Source organism: Abrus precatorius, unplaced genomic scaffold (assembly GCF_003935025.1).
Source record: "Abrus precatorius isolate BTA unplaced genomic scaffold, Abrus_2018 Scaffold3, whole genome shotgun sequence".
NCBI lineage: Eukaryota > Viridiplantae > Streptophyta > Magnoliopsida > Fabales > Fabaceae > Abrus > Abrus precatorius.
Genome location: NW_020874373.1, coordinates 879,822 through 904,879, shown reverse-complemented (window position 1 = coordinate 904,879; position 25,058 = coordinate 879,822). Strand labels below are relative to the sequence as shown.

The following is a 25,058-nucleotide window of genomic DNA, read 5'->3' as shown; positions in this document are numbered from 1 at the left end:
GACCGTGAAAAATACTACTTTATATGACTCAATGTTGTTTATTGTGCGTCATAACTTTTGTCACATTCAATCTTGTTTGTTGATGTTACATGGCAAGTTGGCAATTCGTTTCGTGGTGGACTACAATTACCCCAACCAGATCCTTAGCAATTAGTTAACTTTTAGTGCCTAAAATATTGTAATAGTATGCCATATGTGTGCCCTAGTTGTAAATAGTTTTGGAATATTCTTACTTTCTTTGGTCGCTTTTATCCATTTCATTGATCTTCTTTGCATTTTATACTTTGTATATCTCTTAGAAGTTAGATTCATTAGTCCAACTTTGGTTTTCTTCTCTTTAATATTAGAATTACAATAATGACAACTGAAACTTAATTATGCCATAAATGGATTATTTTGTATTTAAAGCTTGAGAAATACAAAAGTCAAATATGTTTTTTTTTTTAAAGAAGCTAATAAATATGCATGCGATTGTTTTAAAGATTATTTTCTTATTTAGGTATTAGGCTTCTATCTAAAATTTTACGGATAATCCTGATCAAATCAGATAGTATCCATTATTCTTATATATTTTCTAATATTTGAAGAAGTGAATTTTCTTTTTCCGCAAAACAAAATTAGCAAAAACCACCTTTGCATGTTCAGTACATTGTGTCTGTCCCTTGATATGATAATGATGATAATCTCATGATGCCACCAGAACATAAATAGTAATAGGTTGCCGCTTTGATGGTGTAGAGCTTAAATTAAAAAGCATATAGTCCACTTTAATTAAAAGGTGGTATCACACTAATTTCATCTTTACTCTTCGTTTAATCCATAATTGTAACAAGGGTCGTGAATTTACACAAATAAAGAACCTTCATATTTTTTCAAATGCATTAGAAATTTTATTTTTATTTGTTTCCCTCACTTTCTTCAATAGTCCATTAGAAACATTTCTATATTATTAATAGGAGCTATATATATGCTGCATGCCATCAGATTACCAAACAAACACGCACACACGTTTGAATTTAACGAGATATTTAGCTATATTATTGAATTTACAAAATATACTTATTATATTTGTTTTCATCCTTTTAATGTAAAACTAATTAATTTATCTTGAAACATTAAAATCCTTACTCTTTACAAGTATTTTTACCTATCACTTAAGCCAAATTTCTGAAGTATATTTATCACTTGAACCATTTCTTGTGGGTTAAATAGCAATCACAATATATGCATGCAAAATGCATCGCGGTTACATTTGCGTCTATTTGTTACAGGTGTTTTGGAAATAGTAGATTTTAAGAAAAAAACAAATACGAGGCAATTAATTAGTTTCATGTTATTGTAACGCACGAGTTATGTTAAATTTCATATTCTATTTTAATTTAGAAAATAAATATTTATATAGATTTGAATTTGCTATTTTATTTTTAAAAACTTCTGGTCAAAATATTTTAAAAAATCAACAGGAAAAAAATTGTACTAGAAAAACAAATGCACATTTATTTATTATTCTCATAAAATGTAATCGTTATACAATTAAGTTATTTCCTCTACAATTTATCAATTTTAGTTTTATAAAACTTCTTTCCTCTAAAGCAATAATTGCAAGAATTGCTACCATAATTCTTAAAAATATATCTAAATTCGAAAATAAATCAAGTTTTTTTTTATATGATTGACGGTGTCCGCTGGAGTGATATTTCCACTTGTATAATTTGTTTCAAAACTTTCAATTCAAAAATAAATCTAATCCATTATTGATAGTTGAGTTATAATTATATTTTAGTAAATTTTCAAGGTAGAAGCAACTTTTTTTTATCAAATTTTTTTCTTCTAGCGTGTCTTTTAATTTTCATTTTTTATATAGAACAGAAAATTAAAAGTTCTTCATACAACTTAAATTGCTTTAAATATACTTTGAAATGAAAAAGTCGATTGATCAAGAAGTGAAAAAGTTACTTGAAAAAGTTTCAAATTAATATTCAAGATCAAACTGCCTTTAAGCTTGCCTTAATTTATCAACAAAAATGGTCGTCTCGGGCTACCACAAAACATTGACGTGTAGATTGTAATGAGAACTTTAGAGGCTCTCTTTGCAATGCTTATTGATTAGAGAGATAATTTTAATTAGAGACTAGAGTGATATTGATAAGAAGAACAATTTATATAATGTGAAAAAGTAGAGAGAGAATTTTAATGCAAATATTATTAGAAAAGATAAATTTATTTTAAGTGAAAACAAAAAGGGAACGATGAAAGTAAGAAAAAGTGACTGTAGGAAATACAAATCTTTTGGTATTAGGAAAGACAATTGATATATTAATGATACAAATAAAAAGGTCAAATTAAAGTTCTACAGAGACAATTACTACTAAACAGGGAACTGATTAATAAGAGAAGATATCGATGTTAATATTATATGGCCTACTTTCTGTAGGAGATAATATTCCAGACTTTCAATCTTCAGGTTGAACTCCTTTGTTTATAATTTTTTAAAAGGAGGTAATTAGGCTCTTGATGAGTTCACAGCACGTACTTTTAAAATATCTATGTATATATGTTGAGCATGGTGAGGACATTTGCTTGCTTTAGTATTGATGACTTCATAGTAACTTTACCATTTGTATATAATTTTACCACTCGTAAAGGACATTTGCTTGTTTTGTGGAGCACGGTGCTGCGAATGTTTAATTTACAAGGCAAAAGTAGACAAGGGAAGAAGGAAAGAGAGAGAGAGATGTTGAATAGTTGGAGACGATTGAAGGAAGTATTTCAAACAAATTAAAAGGAATTAAATTAACAAAATATTCTTGTTTAAATAAAATAGTATAATCCCAAATTTATTAGGAACTAAAAATATATTGTTTTTTATAATTTTTAAAAACTAAAACAAATAAAATTTCACAGAAAATAAAACTGAAAAAAATAAATCACACCTTCAATTATTTAACCTCTTTCTTAATTATTATCCACTTCGTTCCATAAAGCTTAACTATCTCCACTAATAAATTATTATTTGCCAGATCTCTTTGATTCTGACATCTTGACTTTAGCATTATATGCCCATTATCAAGCTGAACATGAGGTAAGCTTGGTTAATTTTCAATCCTGCAATTAAACCATTTTCACCCGTACGTGAGCGCAAGTGTGGAGTAACATATGCATCTTCTATTCCAAGGAGCATTACACCTTCAAAAATATATTCCCAAACTCTTACACCTCAATCCAAACTAAATTCAAGTAACTACAAACCCATGCACAATCCTTTCTTTGAGGTTTCAATGGGTGAATGTTACATTACTTTCCAATTATATGCTGGCACGATCAAATAATAGGGTATACCATTTTATATTGAATTGTTCATCAAAAGGAGACTCATTTCACACCGTTAACGCAATATTTTTATGTTTTTGTTCAATGACTACCGTTTTCCCTCTCTAATCCAGCATCAAAAAATATGGGCGATGCAGATAAAATGAGAAAAGAAATAAAACACGAACGCCACCAAAGTTTCATGCACGTAGCAATATACAAAATACCCAGCAATTAATAAGACTACATATAGCGAAACAGTACAGCTAGATATTAATATCTAGGTTTTAAAGAAGTTGAACTAGTGTTCTTTCTCAAGTCTTTTCCTTAATTATTTTGAGCAACATTTATACTCACGTAGATACTGTACTTTGTGCTCTAAGAAAATAGAATCTGAGAACACTAAAGATTGATAATAATTGACCATAGTTAAAGAAGAATACATAATTACCATAAAGAAAAAGTCCTATGTGAAATTTGCAAACATGCTAGGGAACTGATAACTTGCCCAATATAAGTAATTTTTCCTGCATACACTACACGGTTGGGTTTTCACTTACCAGTAAAATTGGGGTTGATCCTATTAAGAATTGAACTAAACTTAGCAGGGTTTAAGGGTTTCTCTTGGTAGTCATCCAGCCCGGCTTCCATAAATTTTCGTATTTCTGCTTCCCTAGAGTGTGACGAGACACCAACAATCATGCTACGAACGCCCATTAAACGAAGTTCCTTTGTTGCCTATATAACAATTAAACATAAAAAAACAAGAACAAACACGATTATTTTTAATAAAAACATCTTCATTGGGCAATCATTATTTCATACTTTCTAGCTTCCTTATTAAAATGGTAAAGCAAGTCTAAACAAATAACGTTCAACTCCTTAGCCTGTTATATGGAACACAATTGATTAGCGGTAAACTTGAGTGTAACATAATTAATCAAGTACCTCAATACCATTCATAATAGGCATATCCATGTCCATGAGAATTAGGTCAAATCTTTGTCCATGGCAGTGAATGTCCACTGCTTCTTTGCCATTTTTCACTCCCTGATTTTTCACTCCAGCACTCTTCAACATCTCTTGATGAATCTTTCGGTTAAGTATATTGTCATCTACAACAAGTGCTGTTAAATGGGTGACCAAGTTTTGAGATGCCATTCGATCGGGTTCTGTTTTGGGATTCCACAACTTTTTTACGTCTCCTCACCACTTGTTGCACAAATAAATAAATGAAGAACTAATAAGTATGCTTTCCTCTTTAGACAACAAGGATATATAACTATTAAGGCAAATGGTAATCGGTGCTCAAAAAATAAAAAAAATTGTTCAAATATTGTTAGTGTACTCTTATATATGTTAATGTTTTAATACATTCTAAACATACTTTTAAACTTTTTAAAAATTATTTAATCAATGCATTTAAGATATTGATCAGTAAAACCCAGTTGTTAATATGCATGTAGCTAGGTTTCAAGAGAATGTAGCAGGAGCACTAACCTGAATGAGACCTTTTTCTTCAAATTCCGAGACTAAAGCCACTATTATGAGTAGGAGGGGAAGAATGAAAATGGATCAATATATAGCTAGCTAGCTAGTTGAGTTGCTATATACATATATATATATATATATAGATATATACACATATCCTTCCCATGTGGTTAATTGAGTAAGCTGTGACGTAAGATTGAAATGAAATGGAAAAGAAGGAACGAAGTGTTAGATTGTATGTGAGCTAGCATCAACATTGAGTTTGGAAGAGAGTCTCTGGATTTTGTTCAAAATCTAAAAATCTGAGGGAGAGTGATATTTTTCCCAAAAGAGGGATGATTCCTATCTTGAATAAATTCGTAGGGCACCTTTTTTCTATTTTTCACAAGACAAGAAGACAATGAAATTTCGAAGTATATTTTTGGGGTCCTTTTGTTATTTGCCTTTCATTTTCTTTGGCACGAAAACCGAGCGCGCGAGTATGCCAAACTTATTATATAACTTCATTCTTCCTGAGCCATCGAGTGTATGCATACCTTACAACGCAAGGAAGAGAATAAACATGGGTAAGCACACATGCCCACATTACTTTTTTTACCAGAACGAGAATAATACATTACGTGGTGTCTACAGCTGCTATTAGAATCATAGAATGCTACTAGCTAGTTTGTCCTGCTTATAAATAGAATTGGATTCTTATTTCATCTTCTCTGCGTAGAGGTATGAAAGAGTTGGATAATTTTTAAAAAATTCATAGCTTGTCGATAAAAATAAAGTATTAATTCATTTATGATATGTTAAACATGTATTAAAAAATTCAATGCATTCATAATTCGTATAATAAAAAATCATCTAGCCTGTTTATTAACTACTTTTAACACAGATAGATATCTAAGTCTAACCCATCTATTCGAAGGTTTGAATACCCCTTGTATTCATTTTTGTCATAAAATTTCCTTGGTTGATAAAATAAAAAGTCCAACCAATTTATTTAAATTATATTATATTTCTCATAAAATAATCTTGTAAAAGTAAAAACTAATATTTATGTAAATTCATATATTGAAATACTATAAAATTTAAAACTCGTTTCGTCAAGACTCATGCCTAATTACTAAGAAATTTTGGCCCACTTAACTTAATGAATTATAAAATGTGTTAGATGGATTATTATTTATCTGATAACAAATAATCTAATCTGACTTATTTATTAATTTTTATTTTTATAATTAGATAGATTGATTGAATTCATATATCGGTAAATTGAATAGTTAATAAATAAATAGGTTTAATTAACACCGCTAACAACTGTATAAGATATATCTATTTAAAATTTGTTATTTTTTTTGAGTTATTCTTAATTATTGCTAAAGAATGTATATCAGTTGATCAATATACTAACATTTCTTTAGAAAAATATATAGATTGTTGGTCCGTTAATCAATTTAGATATGCTGTAATCAATGACTAACTTATAAGTTAAAGTATATAATTTGATTTCAATTTATGAAAGATATATGATTCATTTACCTTCTTGATTTTTTAACTTATTATATAAATGCTTGTTAAAAAAATTATCTAGATTGAGTCTAAAATTAAAATAAATGGAATTCCAGAGGAAGATGCTTCCGTGTTATAAGATCACAGTTGCTCCACTTGTTTATCTCCAGTAGCCTAACTTGTCAATAACTTCTTAACTGCTCTTCTGTTTGTTATTAACTAACATAACTGTTTTGTTATAACTGATTGTAACTGTTAGTTCTTCTATTTATTGGGAATGTATCGTTTACGGACTACTATTTTTTTTTTCTTTTATATTTTGTGGTCTGTAATAAAATTTTTAGCGAGACTTAACTTTTTATCGTCCCTATCTTCTAGCTAAAACACCTTTTTCGCCATTTAACAGTAAGTAGCCAAGTGTTTCTATAGAATGAGTCACATTCACTTGGAAAAATACGGAAGCAGTTTTGTTAAAGATAATTAATGTTAGACTAAAAACCCAGTCCTAGTTATTAAATTAAAGTAGAGAATATGAGTAATTAGACAGTAGCTTGCTTCTTGAGAGAGTGATTGAAACTAATGATGCTACTAATGTGCTCATGTAATTTTCTAAGGTTTCCAAAATCCTTTTTAAATTTGTTAAAAGGGAAGTAAAAAGTTCAATTTTTTAGCCTAACATTGAGTCTGTTTAGTTCTTGTGTTGAATCACAGTACTCAAAGCTACAGGTAACGACTATCTAATGCTTCACTTATAATCGTCCAATTTTTGTTGGGAGTAGGAAACCACATCGTATGCTAATTCTAAGATGGGCAAATTCGTCGTCATGTTAAGAGAGCTGCCCCTTATCCCAGACAGACTGTTTTCCATTTTTGCTATGTTGAGTTTGGCAGTGGACATCATCAGATGCGTGTTTGGTGATGTTTAACGTGACTTCAATGGAAAAATAAGTGATTTAAAAAAAAGAAAAAATTGTTTAATTACTTTATTTATTGATTGTGTTCAGTTACTTCTAGTCAACTCAAATTTGTACCCCAATCAACAAATTTGACTTTTGGGAGCATTAGTTCATAACGTAACTAAATGGTTTGAAATTTGGTCGATACTATCTTTATTACTTATAAATAAAAGATAAATTTAATAAAGGATACAGGAACAAACTCCTAAATTAATCTTGGTGATTATATAAACACGATATTTTAGTTTGAAACTTCAAAAACCCTACTTAGTAAAATATAATTCTTAATTATTTTATACTGTCATTTTTCCCTAAGAAAACAAATAATTATTTTGAAAGCTTTGAAATTAATATGGGATTTTTAAAATCTGGGATATTAAAATATTCAAATCATGCAATCACAAGGGTTAATTTAAGGATTTGCTCGAAGATAAAGCAAACGGATCTGTTTTGTTCACCCTTCTAGTTCTATAAACTATCACATGAAGAAACGTGTCAAGAATTGGAGTGAAATCATTCATACACTTGGCATAACAAACCATGTTGTAAAAGGATTATTAAACACGAGACAGAGGCGAAAGGCCCCAACCCACGTGAGCAAAGTTCCTCTTTTTATGACAAACTTGAGTCTTCCGAAGTTGTTTTTCCCAGTTCGAATACTAAGTTGCTTTTGTTTTCTGTTCGCCCCAAAAGCAAGCGTGTTTAGCATGTGCACCTGTAGTGCTTTGTAGTTTCGTTGGGCAAAGGCTTTGGTCCTCATAAAGAAGTCCAAAATGTTCAAGTAACTGAGCCAATGAGACTTTCTTGAAAACCATTTACCACAATCAATGTTTTCTCGGTGTATATTACAACTTGCGCACTGCATTTCACCACCAGCACTCTACAAATTCCAACAAACATTGCATGGAAAAAGGAAAGACCAAAGAAACTATATATATGGAGAGAGGAAGGAAAGACAATGGAAACCCACTTCTAAATTCGTATGCACGCAAATATACAAAATACACAACAATGAATAAGACAACACCCAAAACCCACAAATTTTTTCTACCAATGAATCTGCTAATCATGAACGGCATCAATTGTTTTGCCTGTTCTGGCTTGTGAAATCCGATTTGCATATATCGTGACCAACTTCAACTGTGTGCTGTTAAGCCCTTGCAAATATGGCAAGAATGCTTTCCCAAGCAAGATATAAATATCCACGAGACAGAAAACAACCGTCTGTAGCCATCCACCATTAACATAAAATGAGAATAATGAAACAGCATAGTATATATAAAGGAAACAAAGGACACTCAAAGTACAAATTATAAAAGTGATAAATATAATAACCTAAACCCCTCATTCAAAGAAAATGTTTATAGATAGAACCAGACACATTTATGATCCTCTAAGCCAGTCAAACTTGTCATCTTGTTAAGTGTGCTGTGTATTATTGTTGATCACCTAAATTCAATACATAAACCTTACAAAGAAATTAAGAGAGTAGTCTACTGATTAGATTTGCCACAGTAAAGGAAGGTCCAACGCAAGTTTAGGGGGGCTCAAATATCAAACCATTAACGCAGAAATACAATGAGCTCGACACATTAAAAGAACAAACTTCTAGAAACGTTAAAAAAATGCTAGTAACACTCAAGACATAGCTTAAAATTTATTAAAAATCATATAAAAAAATATAGATCTCATTCGTAATTTAATGATTCTCTCTCATACTTTCATATTTTTTAATAAATTTTAGTCAATAATTAAAGTATGTTAAAAATAATGTGTTAGAGAGTGTGTTCTTAGCACTTAACATGTTATAAATGATCCCCTGGAATGATTTTGTTCTAATGATGGAAGGGAATGGATAAAGAATGATTGTTCCATTCTATTCTTTCATTCAATATGGCAAATTAATACTAGGAATAAAGTATGGACAAATTGTTCACAATCGTTCAAAGCAAGTTCAGCTCAATAATCCCATGTTTCAATCAGGGACACCATTGTCTTTTTGCCCAGAATAATTTAGGGTTAAATACCAAAAATCTTCTTGGGGTTTTCCTAACGAGTAAATTAACTCTCAATAGTTTTCAGAAACCTACATTTCGTTTCCCTATACTTCTGACTAAGTTGCAATTTAAACAAATTATTCTAATTACATTTTCAAGTGAAAATTGAAGCACCCCTGTATTGTTGACCATCTTAATTGCACGATCAAGTTGTTGACTATTCAGATTCAGTTACTATGTCAAAGTTAATAAAAGTATAGTAACTTTTACTCAATATGTTTGAACAACTCACTCATCAATTGCAGTAATCAATTATTGAAATAAAAAAAATTATCTAAACAAAAACAAAAATGGACATACAAAAAGTAATATTAACTGCATGCTCAAGGTCTTGATTTAGCCAAAGGGATAAGATAGTTAGCAAAATAGGGGTGATTCAGTTTTCCACTTGAAAATGTTTGTTTAAACAATATTTGTTTGAATTGCAGTTTAATCAAAACTGGAGGTGAAAAAGGGAGGGGGGGGGGGTTGTTTGGTTTTAGGAAATGTTTTCTATTTTCAAATATTTGTACAGGAAACACTGAAAACAACTTCTTTTTTCACTGTTTCCTGTACAAACTTATAAAACAAGAAATAGAATGAAAACAAAGTGACACTTTTATAATTAAAAGTGAAAACAAAAACATTTTCAAATACCACACATGCCCTAAGTTTATGAACTATAGGGAGTCAATTTGAACATTAAGCAAATCACAAGGAGCATTTTGATATTTAACCCAACAATTTATTAATGTTGGAACAGATAACTATTTAAGAGGATACCAAAAGGTCTCAAGCATTCCAATCATGGTAGTCATAGATTCATTAAAACTGCGTACGCACTTTGCATTGTTCTATAACTAACAAGAAATTTTTTACCGTCTGACATTTCGTAAGATGTATGAAGTGATGAACCAAAAATTACAGCAGGTAAAGATCCAAAGTACCTTACGAACATCTGCACTCTGGTTTCCAAAAGCTTCAAAAAGAGCAGGCAAAAATGAGGGTAATTGAGCCATTAGTTCCTCCTGAGAAAGCCGGCCCACAAGCTGAAGAAAGGAATAGTGTTAATTGTTAAACAAGATAAATGTTCATAAAGCATATTTTTAATTTATGCATAAAAATGGACCACCTCCACCGAACCAATGGTATGATGTGGTGCAAGTGTAAAAAGATGAAGACATGAGGATATAGTGAATACTTAAAAATATGGGATGCAATACAGGTAGGATACATAAACACATTCATAAAAAAGGAAGAAGGAAAGACTTTCCCATGTGCTTCATATAGATGTGTAAATAATAAGCTGCGCTGCTCATGAATTATTTGAGTTTGGTTCATTAAATGCTTATCAACTTATGTATTTTTCAAAGTTAAAATTAGACTTGCTTATTTAAATAAGTCAAGCTAAAAACTCTGAGTGTGTGTGTGTGTGTAAACTTGAAAATCATAATTTTGATTATTATTATCTTATAATATCACATTTACCAAATTTTAATTTGCAAGAACTATATTTTTAATAAATCATCATAATACTCGTTCAAAGAAATTCACCATTTTCATAATCAATGATTTTATTTTTAATCTTAAGACATTTTTACAACTATAATAACCCATTAGATAAGGTTAGTTATATAAATCATATGACATCATTAAGCTCAATCAAAAATCAAAATTTTATTAATCAATAAATTATTATCTATAAGCATCTTTACATAAATTAAATTATATTTTATTACTATCATACTCTACTTTTTCTAGCATAAAGATATTATGAATACCATATTAATAAATAAAATTTTATTTAAAGTTTGTCAAAATAAATGACAAGTCATAAAAAAAACTAATAAATCAAACTTAAACTTCAAATTTTCTAATTTAAGCTCAAACTTTAAATTTGACTCGTTTAAATAAATGAGTCAAACTTGTGCATAATATTTTTTACACAAGCCTAACTTGAGTTTCAAGTACTTGACTCGTTAAGACCCCTAACTACCAATGTTAGTAATGTCATTCACAGGTTCAGGCTATTTCTATTTTCGGTGAATTACAACAGTATAAAATCAAATAAAGTAGTAGCCAATGGACAAAAGAAATGGTATATTGGCAGGATAACCAAGAGGTGGCCACGCTGTATCCATAATTAAAATTAAAAATAAAAATAAAAAAGGCAAGATACTCCCAGGATGTGTTTTAGTTTTAGGGTCTTGTTAACAAGTGCTCTATGGAACATTTAATACACCCTATTAAATAGTTCTAATTTACTTAAAAATGCAAGGATTAAATGACTTTTGTGTTTTTGACATAATAAATACTTTCTTTCACAATAAATGCTATATACTTTGTTTTCGTGACCAATGGCATATGTACACTACTTAAAATTTGCCTGTTTGATAAGAGTATCATAAGCATATTGGTATAGCCGTATAGGATATGGGCACAAAGTAATGCTTCACACATTTTGAAATATCATTGATTCATTGGGCACTTTTTTCCAAAATAAACAAATGGTTATTCAAGGGACAATTACCTTTGTCAAGCAATTTATGCAAATGACAAGTGTTTTCTCATCCTCAGTAACCAGTAGAGGGACAATAACCTGAAACAGTTTAAATCATGAGCTTTAGCATTGTGTTAAAGAGCAAAACCCCACTTCCTTTTCTCAAAAGTTTTACAGGGAGTAAAGGGGCCAAAAAGTAGCCAAATTTGAAAAGTACATACACTTAAACATCTGAATGGATCATACTGAGATAAAACAATGGTCAGGCAGTGCTCTGCTTCATTTGAGACCTAAACAACGGATGGAAGAAGCTGAGGCTAGGAAAAGAAAGCCAATGTAGAAGTAGAACAGAACAACTTTTGTTACCTTAGGGATGATATCTTTTGTAACATGAAGCAGCTTCTCAATTACAATCTCAACAGAATTTTCCATGGCATCTTTCTGAAAACAATAAAAGCATAAGTAAAATAAAAAAGAAAAAGAAAAGAAAGTTGGTGATATAACTTTTTAAGTCCAAAAAATGTCTTTATGCATACAAAAGAAGAAATTTGCATAACTCCAAGTACAGATGCGATCAAGAGCATAATCCCCAAACATAAAATGGCACAAAAGGGGTAAGAACCTGATTTTTAAGCATGGTGACTATCAGGGAGAGAGAAAGCTCTCTGACAGAGGAATCTGAATCATCCAGCACCTCAAGCACGACTGTCAAGATCTGATTGAAGTACTGCAAGTACACCGTGAAAGTACTATTACATACAAATGCCAAAAGAAAACTACAAAGAAAAAAATAACTTCTTTATGACACATTAAAATCACTCTTTAACAGTTTAAACATCATTCATTGTTTAACAAAATTGAAGAAATTATAATCCTTTTAGAAACAGAATTTATATATTTAGCAATTTAATACTTGATTGCACATAAAAATAATGGGTAAAACCTACTGAACATGATCAAACAAAAACTTTCCTAATTAGCTGCAGCTGGCTGTATAAATCCAGGTTAAATTTTGTGATAAATTAAAAAAAAAATCTGCTGCAAAAACTCAACTTGAAAAATCTAAAGAAATTAACAAGGGATTAATTTAGAATGAACTTGGAAAACAATCCTGGAATAGGAAGATACAGAACATTACTTAATATTAACGATCAAACTAAAAACATTTTTACACAAGAGACCACATTTGAATAATAAAGTTGATGAACTATTTTTTCCCATTCTTAAACAGATTGTTATCCAATTTGTTTGAGCTTAAATACAGTCACTATACAGCTATTCCTTAGAGCTTTAAAAATTACTAATATAATTATTTTTTGAAAAAACAGATCTTTTACTTAAAATAGTGCTTTTTGGTTAAAAAAGAAGCATAAACAGCCTTTTAAGTATGGTATCAACACAGCCGCAGCAGTTAACTAATTGTTAACTGATTGCCAGCCTGGCAGTATTATACTGACCAAGAAGTTATTTCAGATTCTTTTAGTCTGAAACATCTAAGTATAGATGTGTATGTCACATTAGGGTTAACCGGTTAAAATAAATCATATTATTCAGATCAATGAGCATTTTCTTTCAACATTTTCTAAGTTTCTCTCATCTTCTATCAGTTCCTGAATCATAATAATAAATGACTAACTGACAACCATACAACTTGAGAACAGGAAGATAGTTACACAAAATCAAGCATACCTTAGTCCAAACAGAATGATCATTTGTCATAGAAGCTTCAACTAACTGTTGAAGTGCAGTCCGTTTACTTGAAATAGGGCTTCCATCACCCCCATTGCATATCTACACAAAACAACTATGTTTTTCAGTTGCAATGTGAAATATTCTTGTCCTAACAATTCTAAAATAAACATAAGCAATGATCAGAGAGAAGCACAGGGACCACATATGGATGTATCCACTAGCAGCCAAGTGTCTTTACAACATGATATGTCATGGTAGCTTATAACAATCCCTTTCCCTGATTTTAGAGGCTTAGACAACTTTCTTACAACTCATCATCAAAGGTTTGGAATCGCCCTGCCAAATAGGGAAAAGTGCACCCTGTTTCTTATGATTGCTCTTACTAGCCGCAGCATAATGCTAGTTAACATCAATGACAGCCATTCTTTCTCCTTGATTGGGCTGTGTTCTTGGCCTCCTTGAGTATTTTTGCCAATGGCTTTTAGGGATGTTTTGAAATGTTTTGCAAAGGTGGGTTTTACTGATATTTAGATCAGAGAGCCGTTTTATTTTTTCTATTATTTTCTGCTTTGCTGTTCGTGGAGAATTCTTAACCACCCTCCTATTTTTTTCCCCCAATATCTCTATTTCTCTTTCTAACATCTTTTATTTTTTCAAATAATAATAAAATTGAAAATCCAACTCATCCCATACCAGTTGCATAACTCACCATATGAAGAATTTGAGGAATGCTGGGTCCTGTGTCTGTCATGGAGTTAATCTTTACATCTTCAGCTGAGTGATGATTAAGTTCCATTTCAGAAGGATGCTCTTTGTCATGGACATAACGTTCAGGAACATTTAAATGCTCTAATGACATGAGACCATTAACATCGAGACGAGGAGTTGAAAGACCCTCAATGTTTATGCTACTGTCCACATGTCCATGTTGGCTAGTTTGAGAGCCAATGTTTTCACCCACTGGATTCATTGCATAAGCAATATCTTTAGTTTTTGAACCAAGACTAACACTAATAGGATCAGTCCCAAGATTATGATACAGATGTTCCTGAGTTTCACTTGAAGCTGCTTGACCAAGATTGGTTTTCACCAGTGTTGAATCCTGGGAACTCCACTTCCTGCCACCATCACCATCAACAGAGCCAGCAGAATACCTTCCAAGGTAATGAGCTTTCCTAGAGAAACCAACATATCCATCTTCAGAGGATGTTCCCACAACATCAGATGGATCATAGGAAGACTTCAAACGTTGTCGCTCTTTCTTGTTCTGCAAATAGTTCATTAGGTCAACTTCAATGCGAGGGGTGTATTGTTTCAGTGCTCGTCTCAAAGAATTTTGTTCTTCAACTGACAAACTAAGAATGAAATTGAGAACTGCAGTTGAATCAAAGTGAGAGTACACTGCTATAATGCATGTAATTGCTGCTTCTTTAAGCTTTGTATTTTTGTCATGAACCAAAGGGGTTAACTTGGCAAGCCATAATTTTAGGATGCCAATATTGGCAGCACCTTCTGGATTCATTGCATGTTTGTTAAAGGAATTGATTGCAAATTCAATAACAGCTAATTTAGCCTTTGGAGACCTTTGTTCATCTAGTGAGCGTAATAATGCAGGTAAGAGAGAATCTATACTGTAAGTTTTGCCAACAACTTCCAAAGTTGTTGAACATGGCTGCCTAACAAGCTCTTTAGGGTCAATTAAACGAGAAAACACATGGGGTAATATTCTTTCCATGTAGCCCTCAAAAGGCTTTCGGCATGCTGGAACAATATCTGCAAGTGTTGAGAGAGCAGCCTGCGCAACTTTATGATGGGGATCATCCAAATGCTGGAAAAATAACTTCATTACCTTCTCAAAATTCTGGACAACTTCTAGAGTTCCCTTTGGACCTTGCTGCAACAAAGAATGAAGATAATTAAAGGCAGCAACCCTAGCAGACCAGTCAGAACCTGAACTGAGTCCTTCACTCAAAGCTTCATGAAGAGATGCTGGTCCATCTGCATAATTTGACATCTCTCCAAGAGATAGCTGATTATCATCAAAACTCCTCCGCCTACCAGCAGACATACGTCCAGCCACATTCTTTCTCAATAGTGGCCTCTGGAAATTAGGCACATAACTATTATGTGATTCCCTGAAGTTTCCATCTCTATAAGGAGCATCCAAATACTGCTTATCATGGTTGGGGTTCATAAATCGCTTAGAATCCCTAATATCACCATTATCGTCAATAGAATTTCTTTCTTGTAATCTTTCAAAGGCCCTTTTACTTGAATATGATGATGATGATGATAAAGGCTCCATACTCACATTACTATGATATGATAACTTGGCAGAATCTTTGGAAGCTTGTATCTGAGTGATTATGTCAGACAAACCCAGACCACCATTTCGGTTACTACCTTTACTAACACTGGAAGAAGTTGATTCTGTTGTTAAAGAGCTTGTAAGATGATTAGAAACGGAGACTGAAGCAGGGAAAGGTGGATCACGAGATGATGGAGGGTCAACTCCTGCACTAGGGGCAATAAGAGAAAAATTTAGCCGCTCATAAATAGTTTAAAGAAAAACACTAACACACCACTTGAATGGCATAAAGTCCTAAAAGTTGAGGTGAAAAAAAGAAAACACTTGACAGGAGAACTTATCTGGTACCTAGATCCAAACTAGATGAGCGGAGTGAAGATGAATTATGCTTATTAGACAAATCCAAGCCTCTAAGCATGCTTTCAATAGCAGAGACCTTTTGTTTGCTTGCATGTAATACACTTTCCAAACTACGTTCTGTACCCTTACTAAGTGACTTAGCTTGTGAAAGAAGTATGCCAGAGGAGATAGAGGTCCCTGATGATATACTTGAACTTCTATCCATTGCAACAATAGCAGAAGTTCCATAACCAGGTAGGTTAGAGGGAGCAGAGGCTTGACTGGGTAATGACATCAGTGCACCTCTATCTCGAATGGAAGGTGAAGCATGTCGCCTATGTATTCCTCCATCCTCTTCATTTATTAACTGTGATTTATATTCACTTTAAAAGATGACTTGAGTAACAAAGTAAAGTAAAAATAGCATCCACAAGACCATAAGCTTATACCCGCTGAATAACAGGGTCAAAGGAAGAAAATAGGCGACGAGAACGATCTGGCCAAGTTTTTGCAAACATTCTGTAACACATCCTTGCAGTAGAACGTACCTATCAATTTTCATATGGTAATCAATTTCAGATACACACACTTCAACAATATTCAAAGAATATGCTATCACTTTTCTGTCCTAAATCAATGAAATTTGATAAATAAAAAAGTGAGCTAGAAAAAAAGTAAATGATCATAGTATATAGAGTAACACGACTGCATGCTGCAAGATAATTTTTCAAAACATCTTACCCAATCAATATTATACAATGAAACAGAACAATAACATATTATATGCCATTTTGGACCCATTTCTTTTAGAAGAATAAAACAAATTAGGAGTGGGCATCAAATGATAAAAACAACACACGTATGCAAATAAGATGACTTATGTCACTGATTCTGAGTCCTAACTCCTAAGGGACGTGATGGCAGGAGTAGTGAGTTTTTCACAACATAACTGTCTCTTGGATACTTATTTTCTCCCCTGATCATGTTGGGAAAGGAAACTTGGTCTTATTTTCACGTGTTTGTGCATGCACACATGCAAAGAAAGCATTGGACAGATCCCCTTTTCTTTGGCTACCCATAATAGAGTCATCATTTGGCATAAATTCTATTACACAAATTTTCAGAACCTGAATTACTTTTTAGTAACACATGACACACTGTTGAGACATAAAGCCAGCCACTAAATGAAATAGTTAATGGATTTTCACAATGTCATTATCATTACTGCAATTTATTGTATTGTACTTGTACATTTTATGAGAACTGAAATTTTGCTAAAATATAGTCAAACAAGAAGAGAAGTGCTTGCAGAACTGCAACACACCTAAGGTGGCACAATTTTTTGATAGCTAAGAAAGGAGCAACCGTATGAAAATGCTTGCCAAAATTCACAAATTTAATACAATGTATATTTACCAAATGCCAAATAACCTAAAAAATCTACCTCACTCATTGCATCTGAAACACAACACTTTATCAGATCCTCATATAAATCAGCTGAACGATGTATCTCTGGTGCATCAGGCCAATGTTCTAGGACCAAAAGAGCATATTCACAACACCTACAGTGCAAATGGTATTAATCATAAACCAAAACTCTCACATGTCTTTTCAATAGGTGATAATTTATACCTTGCACGAAGTATGGCACTACGATCATTTTTTGCACAATCAGCTATACGGGGAAGCACACGAGCAACTTTGCAGTTGCGCAGCATCTGGAAAGTAGAGGACAATCGGTCAAAGTGAAAAAGAGATAGCAAGGGAGATAAGAAGGTGCAGATAATAAAATGAGCATACTACATTACCGTTTTTATGCAGTTATCTGCAGACTCTGCAATTACGAGCACAGTAATCACAACCAGCTTGAAAAGGACCTGATTATCAGATCATGAATTAATAATTTTGGAAGTACCACAATAATGACAATCCAAGATAACAAGGTGAGCTTACTGGTATAAACATTTCAGCACATGCTTCAAAATCACCCAAGAGTTCCTTTGACAAAAAGCACAATAGATGGCAAGCCTAGATGAAAGCAAGCAAACAAACCAAAAACAGTTGGGTATTAGTAATGATAATAAGATCCTAACATATAGACAAGGTCCTTGAATTTAATTATAACGAGACAAAACCAATAAACATATTAAGGACAGGAATTAATCAAAATAAATAAATGTTTCACTTTAAGATATACAAAGCAGTATTACTTCAAGAGAAAAGATTCACCAATCTCCTATATTCCTAAACAGCAAAGGAGGAACAGGAAATTGTAACTTTCACCTTCACACAATAATAGAATGTTTTGTTATATAGATATATGAAAGAGAATATATGACAGTAGAAACCATTAGCACACCTGCTTCACAATGCTAGATCTTCGGTCTGACAATTGTGTGCTTAGAGGTCCAACCAGTTGCTTCAATAACCCACGGAAACATGGATAATCAGTAGCACCTGATGACGAGATTATGAAGAATGTTCTTAATAGTTCCTCAATCATGTCACACGAGAACAAATTGTATTACAATTCAATATTTCAGTGAAAATTACAGTTAGTCACTTCTCCTTAAGCAATAGACAAAAAAATTGATAAAAGAGTAAAATGAAGCAGATAATTCAAATAAATAATAGACTTAAAATAATGTTGACCCTGATCAATTTAGTTTGAAAAGTGCAACAATGTTTAAGCCACCAATTAAGCCCCTGCCTCATTTCTGTAGAATTAGGATGCCAAAAAGTCAAAAACTTTACCCATATAACTGAAATGACATTTGACTGATATCCCTCAACAGTTGTAGTTAATGACAATGTTCCTACCAGATTTTAATTTTCCTGCTTATTGTTTGTTAAAAACATATTCATTGACATTATTCTTTTAATGCCATAGCTCAGTTGACGAAAATTGGCGCATTGAATCAACATCAACAAATAATATCCAATACCAAATTCACAAAAGATCACTTCAAACAGCCTTCAAGTAAAGATATTCTAATTTCTACAACAGCAAATGTTCTTGCCCTTTAGACTCGAAATAGGAATAAGCTCTTAAGATTACACTATAAGCACATATATTTCTGCTCACAGTCCTGGAATTTGGGACCACCAACCTCCAAGAACAAGACCTTCAACTCTCTGCATAGCAGCAATTCGAATTGACCATTCTTTTTCAGGGACAAGGGTAGATGCAATCTTCTCAATTTCCCTGATTAACTCCTTATCTGAGTATACCTTGACAGGGTCTATGAGTTTCACAGTTACATCACCTTCTCCTGCTCATAATTCAATAAACAAAATGCATATTTAAATAATTGAGGTATTAATATGTCAAAAAATTGGCTAACAAGGGAGATAAATGTACACAGCTTGTCTAACTAATTTATACACAGAATGTTAACAATGTGATGTGGATTTTTTCCTTTTTTACAAATTTACACCTTGGGATGCTATTCATCTCTTGAATCATATCATTTTATCTTCCTTTAATCTTTTGGCCTCCACCACAAAGTCATCTAAATTTTTACTCATTTTGCACATGCATCTCATGTAAAATATTTTCATTAAAGAAGTAGAGAAGAAAATATCCACCATTTGACAACTAAAGCCAGTCAGATTCAGGACCAACATGTAATTAAAGGTATAATCCCAAAGATCATGCTGGCAGATTTTCCAGAATTACCCAAGGATACATATGCTGGCTACAACATCCCAAAGTTTGAATAACATATTGACACACAAAAGAACAAAATCACCACAATTAATGCCAATTGAAATAACATCAGTATAATCAAAAGCTAAAAATTCTAAAATCATGATAAGAAAGCTTAGTTTAATAATAAGATAGAAAAACGAGCTGAAACTCCCCTAAATTCAAACCAAAAAATGTGATGTCTAAAACAAAATGTCCATACTCCATCTTCATAGTGACCACATTAGTTAACATTTGAAAGTATGTTCCAGCATTGCCACCACTATGAAACTCATCTCAAATAAAACAAAATTTAATTAAAGAGAATATTACAAGGCTAGCAAATTGAAAATTATAGAGCAAGTACAAGAAGGAAATTATACAGATAAGATATAGGCCACAATGCTATGCATAAAAATAGCATCAATATGAAATTCAAATGGAAACATTTATGATTCTAGAATTACAAATATTCTAACCTCCAAAAAGAGAGTTCTCCCTTGAGGAACTTTTAGCCTTCGGACTACTTTTCTTGGGATTAGCACTCAAAGGCTTAATTTCCCCAGTAATATAACCACCTGAAATACCATCTGAAGAGCGAGCTTTTGGTTGAATTCCCTCAAGCCTGGCATTAATATCTTTCACCTGAAACCAGCATGATGCAATGAACAATAGATAACAAATTCTCACAGTAGATGACATTAAATGCAAAATGGAAAGGCCCAAAATCATTAGATTAAAAGTGTGTTTGTAATATATTAAATAATAACGAAATCAGGAACTGATTCCTGTTTTATGTTTACCAAAGATGAAGGAAGATTGTGGCGGTGAAGCTCATCACGAAATTGAGGCCCAGCTTGTTTATACATCTCCTGTAAAAAGATAATGTCAAAGAAATGAATTAACAATAACATTCATCATAGTTTAGACACCCATAATCGCTATGACTATTAACATATCAATAAATCAACCTTAGCTTATTGCATAACAATATCAATTACTAAACCATTCAATACACCATTAAGATTAGTGGAAATCAATTGCTCATACCAAAAACAGCCAAGCCTTTTCCCACTAAGTAGAGCAGCATAATCAAGTTATTCATGATCATGATTCATGCATGATTGAAAAAGTTCCATTAATACAAAACTTCAAACTTTCAAAGGCACAGATCAGAATCAGATCAATTCTCAAAATTAGAGTCATGAAATTCACAAGCATCAAGCTTTGAAAATTAATAAAATTTTTACAACATCAGTTTTGAGATTACAGTATAACATCAAACCATGTGCTCCATTAGACACACTTCCATTTTCTTATTCTTCAATATTTATGCCATTTTCTCATTCTTTAAGTTAAGAGAAACATCCCTAGCAATTCTTTACTTTTGGCTAAGAAATTTAAGAATTGAAATTAACTAATGATATGGCACAAACCCCTTTCTTGGTAACTAACATAATTATGTAACTGAGTCGTTTAGCCAATATATAATATTAAATGACAACAAGATAGCATACTTACCTCAATGCACAAAATAGCTGCTTCCCTAACAGCAGGATTTGGATCACTAAGCAACTGCAAAACCTGATCAATCGATCAATTTTGCAAAGGAGTTAGTATCACGACCCAAAAGTATTTAAATATACAAATGATATGTAAGGCTTAATTTTAAAAGTCAATACAGGAGGAAGGATAGCCCGCTGAAGTGGAAGCTCGGTAGATGCAAATAGATCAATTGCAGATGTGACGGTTCGTGTAAACTCCTCTCTTACTCTCCAGCTTTTATGTGCCCAAGCAAAGGACCCTGCTCTTTCAACAATTATTGTAGGAGAAGAAACCTGCACATAATAATAATAATGGAGAATGAAAGGTACTTAAAAAAATTTTATTTTCAAAATTTAAGCAGGACAGACTTACCTCACTTTTAGACAGATATAACATAAACAACAAGGCACACATGGAAAACATTATGTAGATATTTTTATAATGAAATGAAAAGATAAACTGGTTCCATACTGTACTCCCCAAACTGGAGGGAAAGAAAAAGAGGGGTATTGAATGGAATGAAATGAAATGCATTCCATCAAGTGATATTCCATTCCACATTCCATAATCCATACTACTACCTCTGTTCTCATTTATCTATCTTGAGAGAGAAAAATTTAGTTCCTATTTCTTTGTCCATGTAGCAGTAGAAGTTCAAGACAATATTAACTGTTATTCTTCCATCAAAAATCAAAAGGAGACCCATTGATAAAGAATAAACCAGTAGGTTTAACAATTAATTGTGACAAAATGATTGGATTCCTTGGTCTATGTATTTTTTATTCTCTCTCTCGACAAATAAATAGGAATGAAGGTAGTAATAGAAACAATCCAAACAATGGAACCTATCATCATTCTACTTCACTCCAGTCCATTTCATCCCTTTCCATCAGTTCAAACATAGCCTTAGGTAAAGATACAGAATGGAAGTATAAAAGAAAAAATCAAGTGAAGCGACAATAAGATCATATATAGATAACAAATCTGACTTTGACAATGCAATGACGCGAGGAAGAGATCCTTCCTGATCCTACGGCTAATTAGTTGGTCGTGAACAAAGATCTTGCGATATTACTAAGAACTAAGCAATAAACCCAAGTAACCACTGGTCCATTTTTCATTCTCCAGAACCATAGAAAGGCCATGCAGAATCGCCATAATTTTGATTCTGTTGCCGCAGAGTTTCCTCTTTTGATACATCAAAATTATCTTAATTCCTAAACAGCATTCTACAGTCACGAGTTTCCACTACACTTCATAGTTGTCACGAATGGAGTAAGGTATGGAGAGAGGTACCTCCATAAGTGTGAGCAAGAGTCGCCGAGCGGCGTCGCGAACCGGCTGTTTGGCGTCGCCGAGACGGTCGACGACGGCGGGGAGGAGGGCGTTGAAGTGAAGCTTGAAGTGGTCGCCGGCGAGAACCACAGCGGAGGCGAGTGCCTGAAGAGCGCCCTGAGAGACGCGGAAGTTGTTGTCCTTCAAGAGATCCAAACAAGTGTCAACGAGAGAAGTGACCTCGGAAGAGGAGAGGCTCTTTCTAGAAGCTTCCAGGAGTTGGTGGAGACGCTCTACGCCAGCCATCCTCTCCTTCGTGTCCTTGGCACGTGAGAGTTCCAGCGCTTCCTCCATTTCGATCTGCTTCACAATCAGATCTGGTTCGCACTCAGTGAGTGAGTGAGTCAGTGAGCGAGCAAGCTCAACTCGGAAACCTAAGAAGATAGAGAATCGGATGAGATTATTCGGCGGAGCCGTCAAATTCAGAGAGAGAGAGAGGAAGAAGCTAGATTGACGGGGAAGAAGACGAAGAATGAAGTTGAAATCAAAACTTGCTTATGTGGTCGAGGACCAGGTGGTTGAAATTTTAACCATCCTTATGTTTCAGAATTTTATTTATTTTTTAAATATCAAACCTAAAATAATATTATTTAAATAGATTCTAAACAATTTTGTCACCTTAATTAATGTTAAGTATTAATAATAATATTTTTTATTAAATTAATATATATAATATCTTTGCATTCTTGATATAATAAATAATTTCTTTTTAACAAAATCTTAACCATTTTTAGTTGTTTAAATTTAGTCCAAGAAATTAATATTTTCTATTTTAAATTATCTTTTTTTCTCATTGACTTAATTTCTAGACTAAATATTAATTGAAATTAAATTTATTAATTAATAAACTTGTCTTACTAGGTTGAGTTTTTGTTTTATTTTGTTATCTCTTGTACTTTATTTGATATTCAAAAAATAACTAGAAAATAAGAAAGAAATAATTAAGAATTAGTATTATTAAATTATTTGATTAGCATAAAAAAAAAAAGCTAACAAAATAAATAAAGCACATTAAAGTGTGTGCATCATTTTTTCATTCCACGAGCCTGTAAAATTGAAGAGTGAAAAAGATAATGATTAATATATTATAATTAAATAAAATAATGTTTATGTCTTTTTTATATGAGAAGAAAATGAAAAATATGAGAAATTTTTAAAAATTATTATTACTCTAAAAAATAAAAAAATTTAGCAGCCATTTTTTATTTTTAAATTTTTTATTATTTTTTAAAAATTATATTTTACAAAATTTGACTTTTATAATGTTTTAATTGTGAGTAATTTTTCAAACTTTTCGATGTTCAATTAGCATTATTTATATAAAAAAATTTCATTTTTACAACTTTAAAATTTTAAATTTTTATAAATTTAAAATTATCATATTTTAATTAATATATATATATATATAAATATAAATCCTATATATGAAAAATAAATCTATTTGTGTGTGTGTGTTAACGCAAATATGAAAAGAAGAAAAAGGTTTATGAATGGAGGAGTTGCTTGCTTAAGGCACCATAAAAAGGAACCAGAAGAAAGCTTAAAGTTAAAATGATTTTTGTGAAGAAATTTTGGTCTACCATCGTAAGCACACTGCATCATTGATGTGCGTGTGCCCTGTGATTTAAAAAAGAAAAAAACTTTAGTAAACACTAAAGAATTACGCAGTGGAGTCAGTGACTTGGAAAAAAAGGATAAATGAAATAAATAAATGAATATTGAACACAAAACATTAAAATGTTAGATTTCGCTTTAGATTATAAAACACCCGATGGGACCAATTTGACTTTATATTGTTATGCCTTTCATTTTAAACAAGAAAAAAAAAAGCATGATGTTATATTGTGATATATTGATTAAATTCTTTATATCCTATTAATCAAACTTAAAAATAAATATTCTATTAGAATCAGATAATCTGTAAAAGAATTATAACTAAGGTGCATAAGAGTAATTAATGAGGTTTTTCTTTGTGCATGGCATGGTTAAAAATAATTAAAATACAGTAAACTTGTGTTTAAAAATTTTACAGGTCACATTCATTACATTATATATTATATTATTCGAGACAACTAAAATTCATTTGAAAAACAAAGTCAATGTCAATGCTAATTCATAAATGAATCTTGAAAGAACTTATAACTCTATTCGATATTTTATTTTTCATCCATGTTACCCGAAAATTAAACAACTAATGAAATTAAAATTTAATAAATTTTTGAGTAACTTAACCTTTTATTGGTTGAAATAATAATAGACGAACTTATATAATTTTATAGTTTTTCAAATGAACAGGGATATTTCACCTAAAAAAAGTAATCATACCCATTTTAAGAAAAAACAGATTTCATAGAATGTG

The 25,058-nt window shown here is 31.9% G+C and overlaps 2 protein-coding genes across 2 annotated transcripts; both read right to left on the bottom strand.

Annotated features, from left to right (window-relative positions):
* Positions 1-3,861: 3,861 nt before the first annotated feature.
* Positions 3,862-4,470, bottom strand: LOC113860790 (two-component response regulator 24-like). The gene is made up of 2 exons (XM_027493297.1): positions 4,258-4,470; positions 3,862-4,047 (listed from the first exon to the last, which is right to left on the bottom strand). The coding sequence occupies exons 1-2, from the start codon at positions 4,468-4,470 to the stop codon at positions 3,862-3,864; spliced, it is 399 nt and encodes a 132-aa protein (XP_027349098.1).
* A 3,222-nt stretch (positions 4,471-7,692) lies between these two features.
* On the bottom strand, positions 7,693-23,179 carry LOC113861774 (CLIP-associated protein). Its single transcript, XM_027494802.1, has 21 exons — positions 22,661-23,179; positions 21,502-21,657; positions 21,341-21,403; positions 20,623-20,691; positions 20,299-20,464; positions 19,242-19,403; positions 18,491-18,588; positions 18,085-18,159; positions 17,940-18,008; positions 17,764-17,849; positions 17,576-17,693; positions 16,581-16,679; positions 16,141-16,498; positions 14,194-15,998; positions 13,482-13,583; positions 12,415-12,519; positions 12,159-12,233; positions 12,014-12,082; positions 11,823-11,891; positions 10,240-10,341; positions 7,693-8,480 (listed from the first exon to the last, which is right to left on the bottom strand). The coding sequence occupies exons 1-21, from the start codon at positions 22,991-22,993 to the stop codon at positions 8,319-8,321; spliced, it is 4,341 nt and encodes a 1,446-aa protein (XP_027350603.1). The 5' UTR covers positions 22,994-23,179; the 3' UTR covers positions 7,693-8,318.
* Between the last annotated feature and the right edge of the window lie 1,879 nt (positions 23,180-25,058).

What these genes read in the sequence shown, in the direction of transcription:
- LOC113860790 (XM_027493297.1), bottom strand. Translation starts at nt 4,470, where the DNA reads ATGGCATCTCAAAACTTGGTCACCCATTTAACAGCACTTGTTGTAGAT. An exon ending in CTATTATGAATGGTATTGAG is followed by an intron (nt 4,048 to 4,257) that starts GTACTTGATTAA and finishes ATTGTTATATAG; the next exon opens with GCAACAAAGGAACTTCGTTT.
- LOC113861774 (XM_027494802.1), bottom strand. Translation starts at nt 22,993, where the DNA reads ATGGAGGAAGCGCTGGAACTCTCACGTGCCAAGGACACGAAGGAGAGG. An exon ending in AGCGGGCTATCCTTCCTCCT is followed by an intron (nt 21,404 to 21,501) that starts GTATTGACTTTT and finishes TCGATTGATCAG; the next exon opens with GTTTTGCAGTTGCTTAGTGA. An exon ending in TTGACCCTGTTATTCAGCGG is followed by an intron (nt 16,499 to 16,580) that starts GTATAAGCTTAT and finishes TATAAATCACAG; the next exon opens with TTAATAAATGAAGAGGATGG.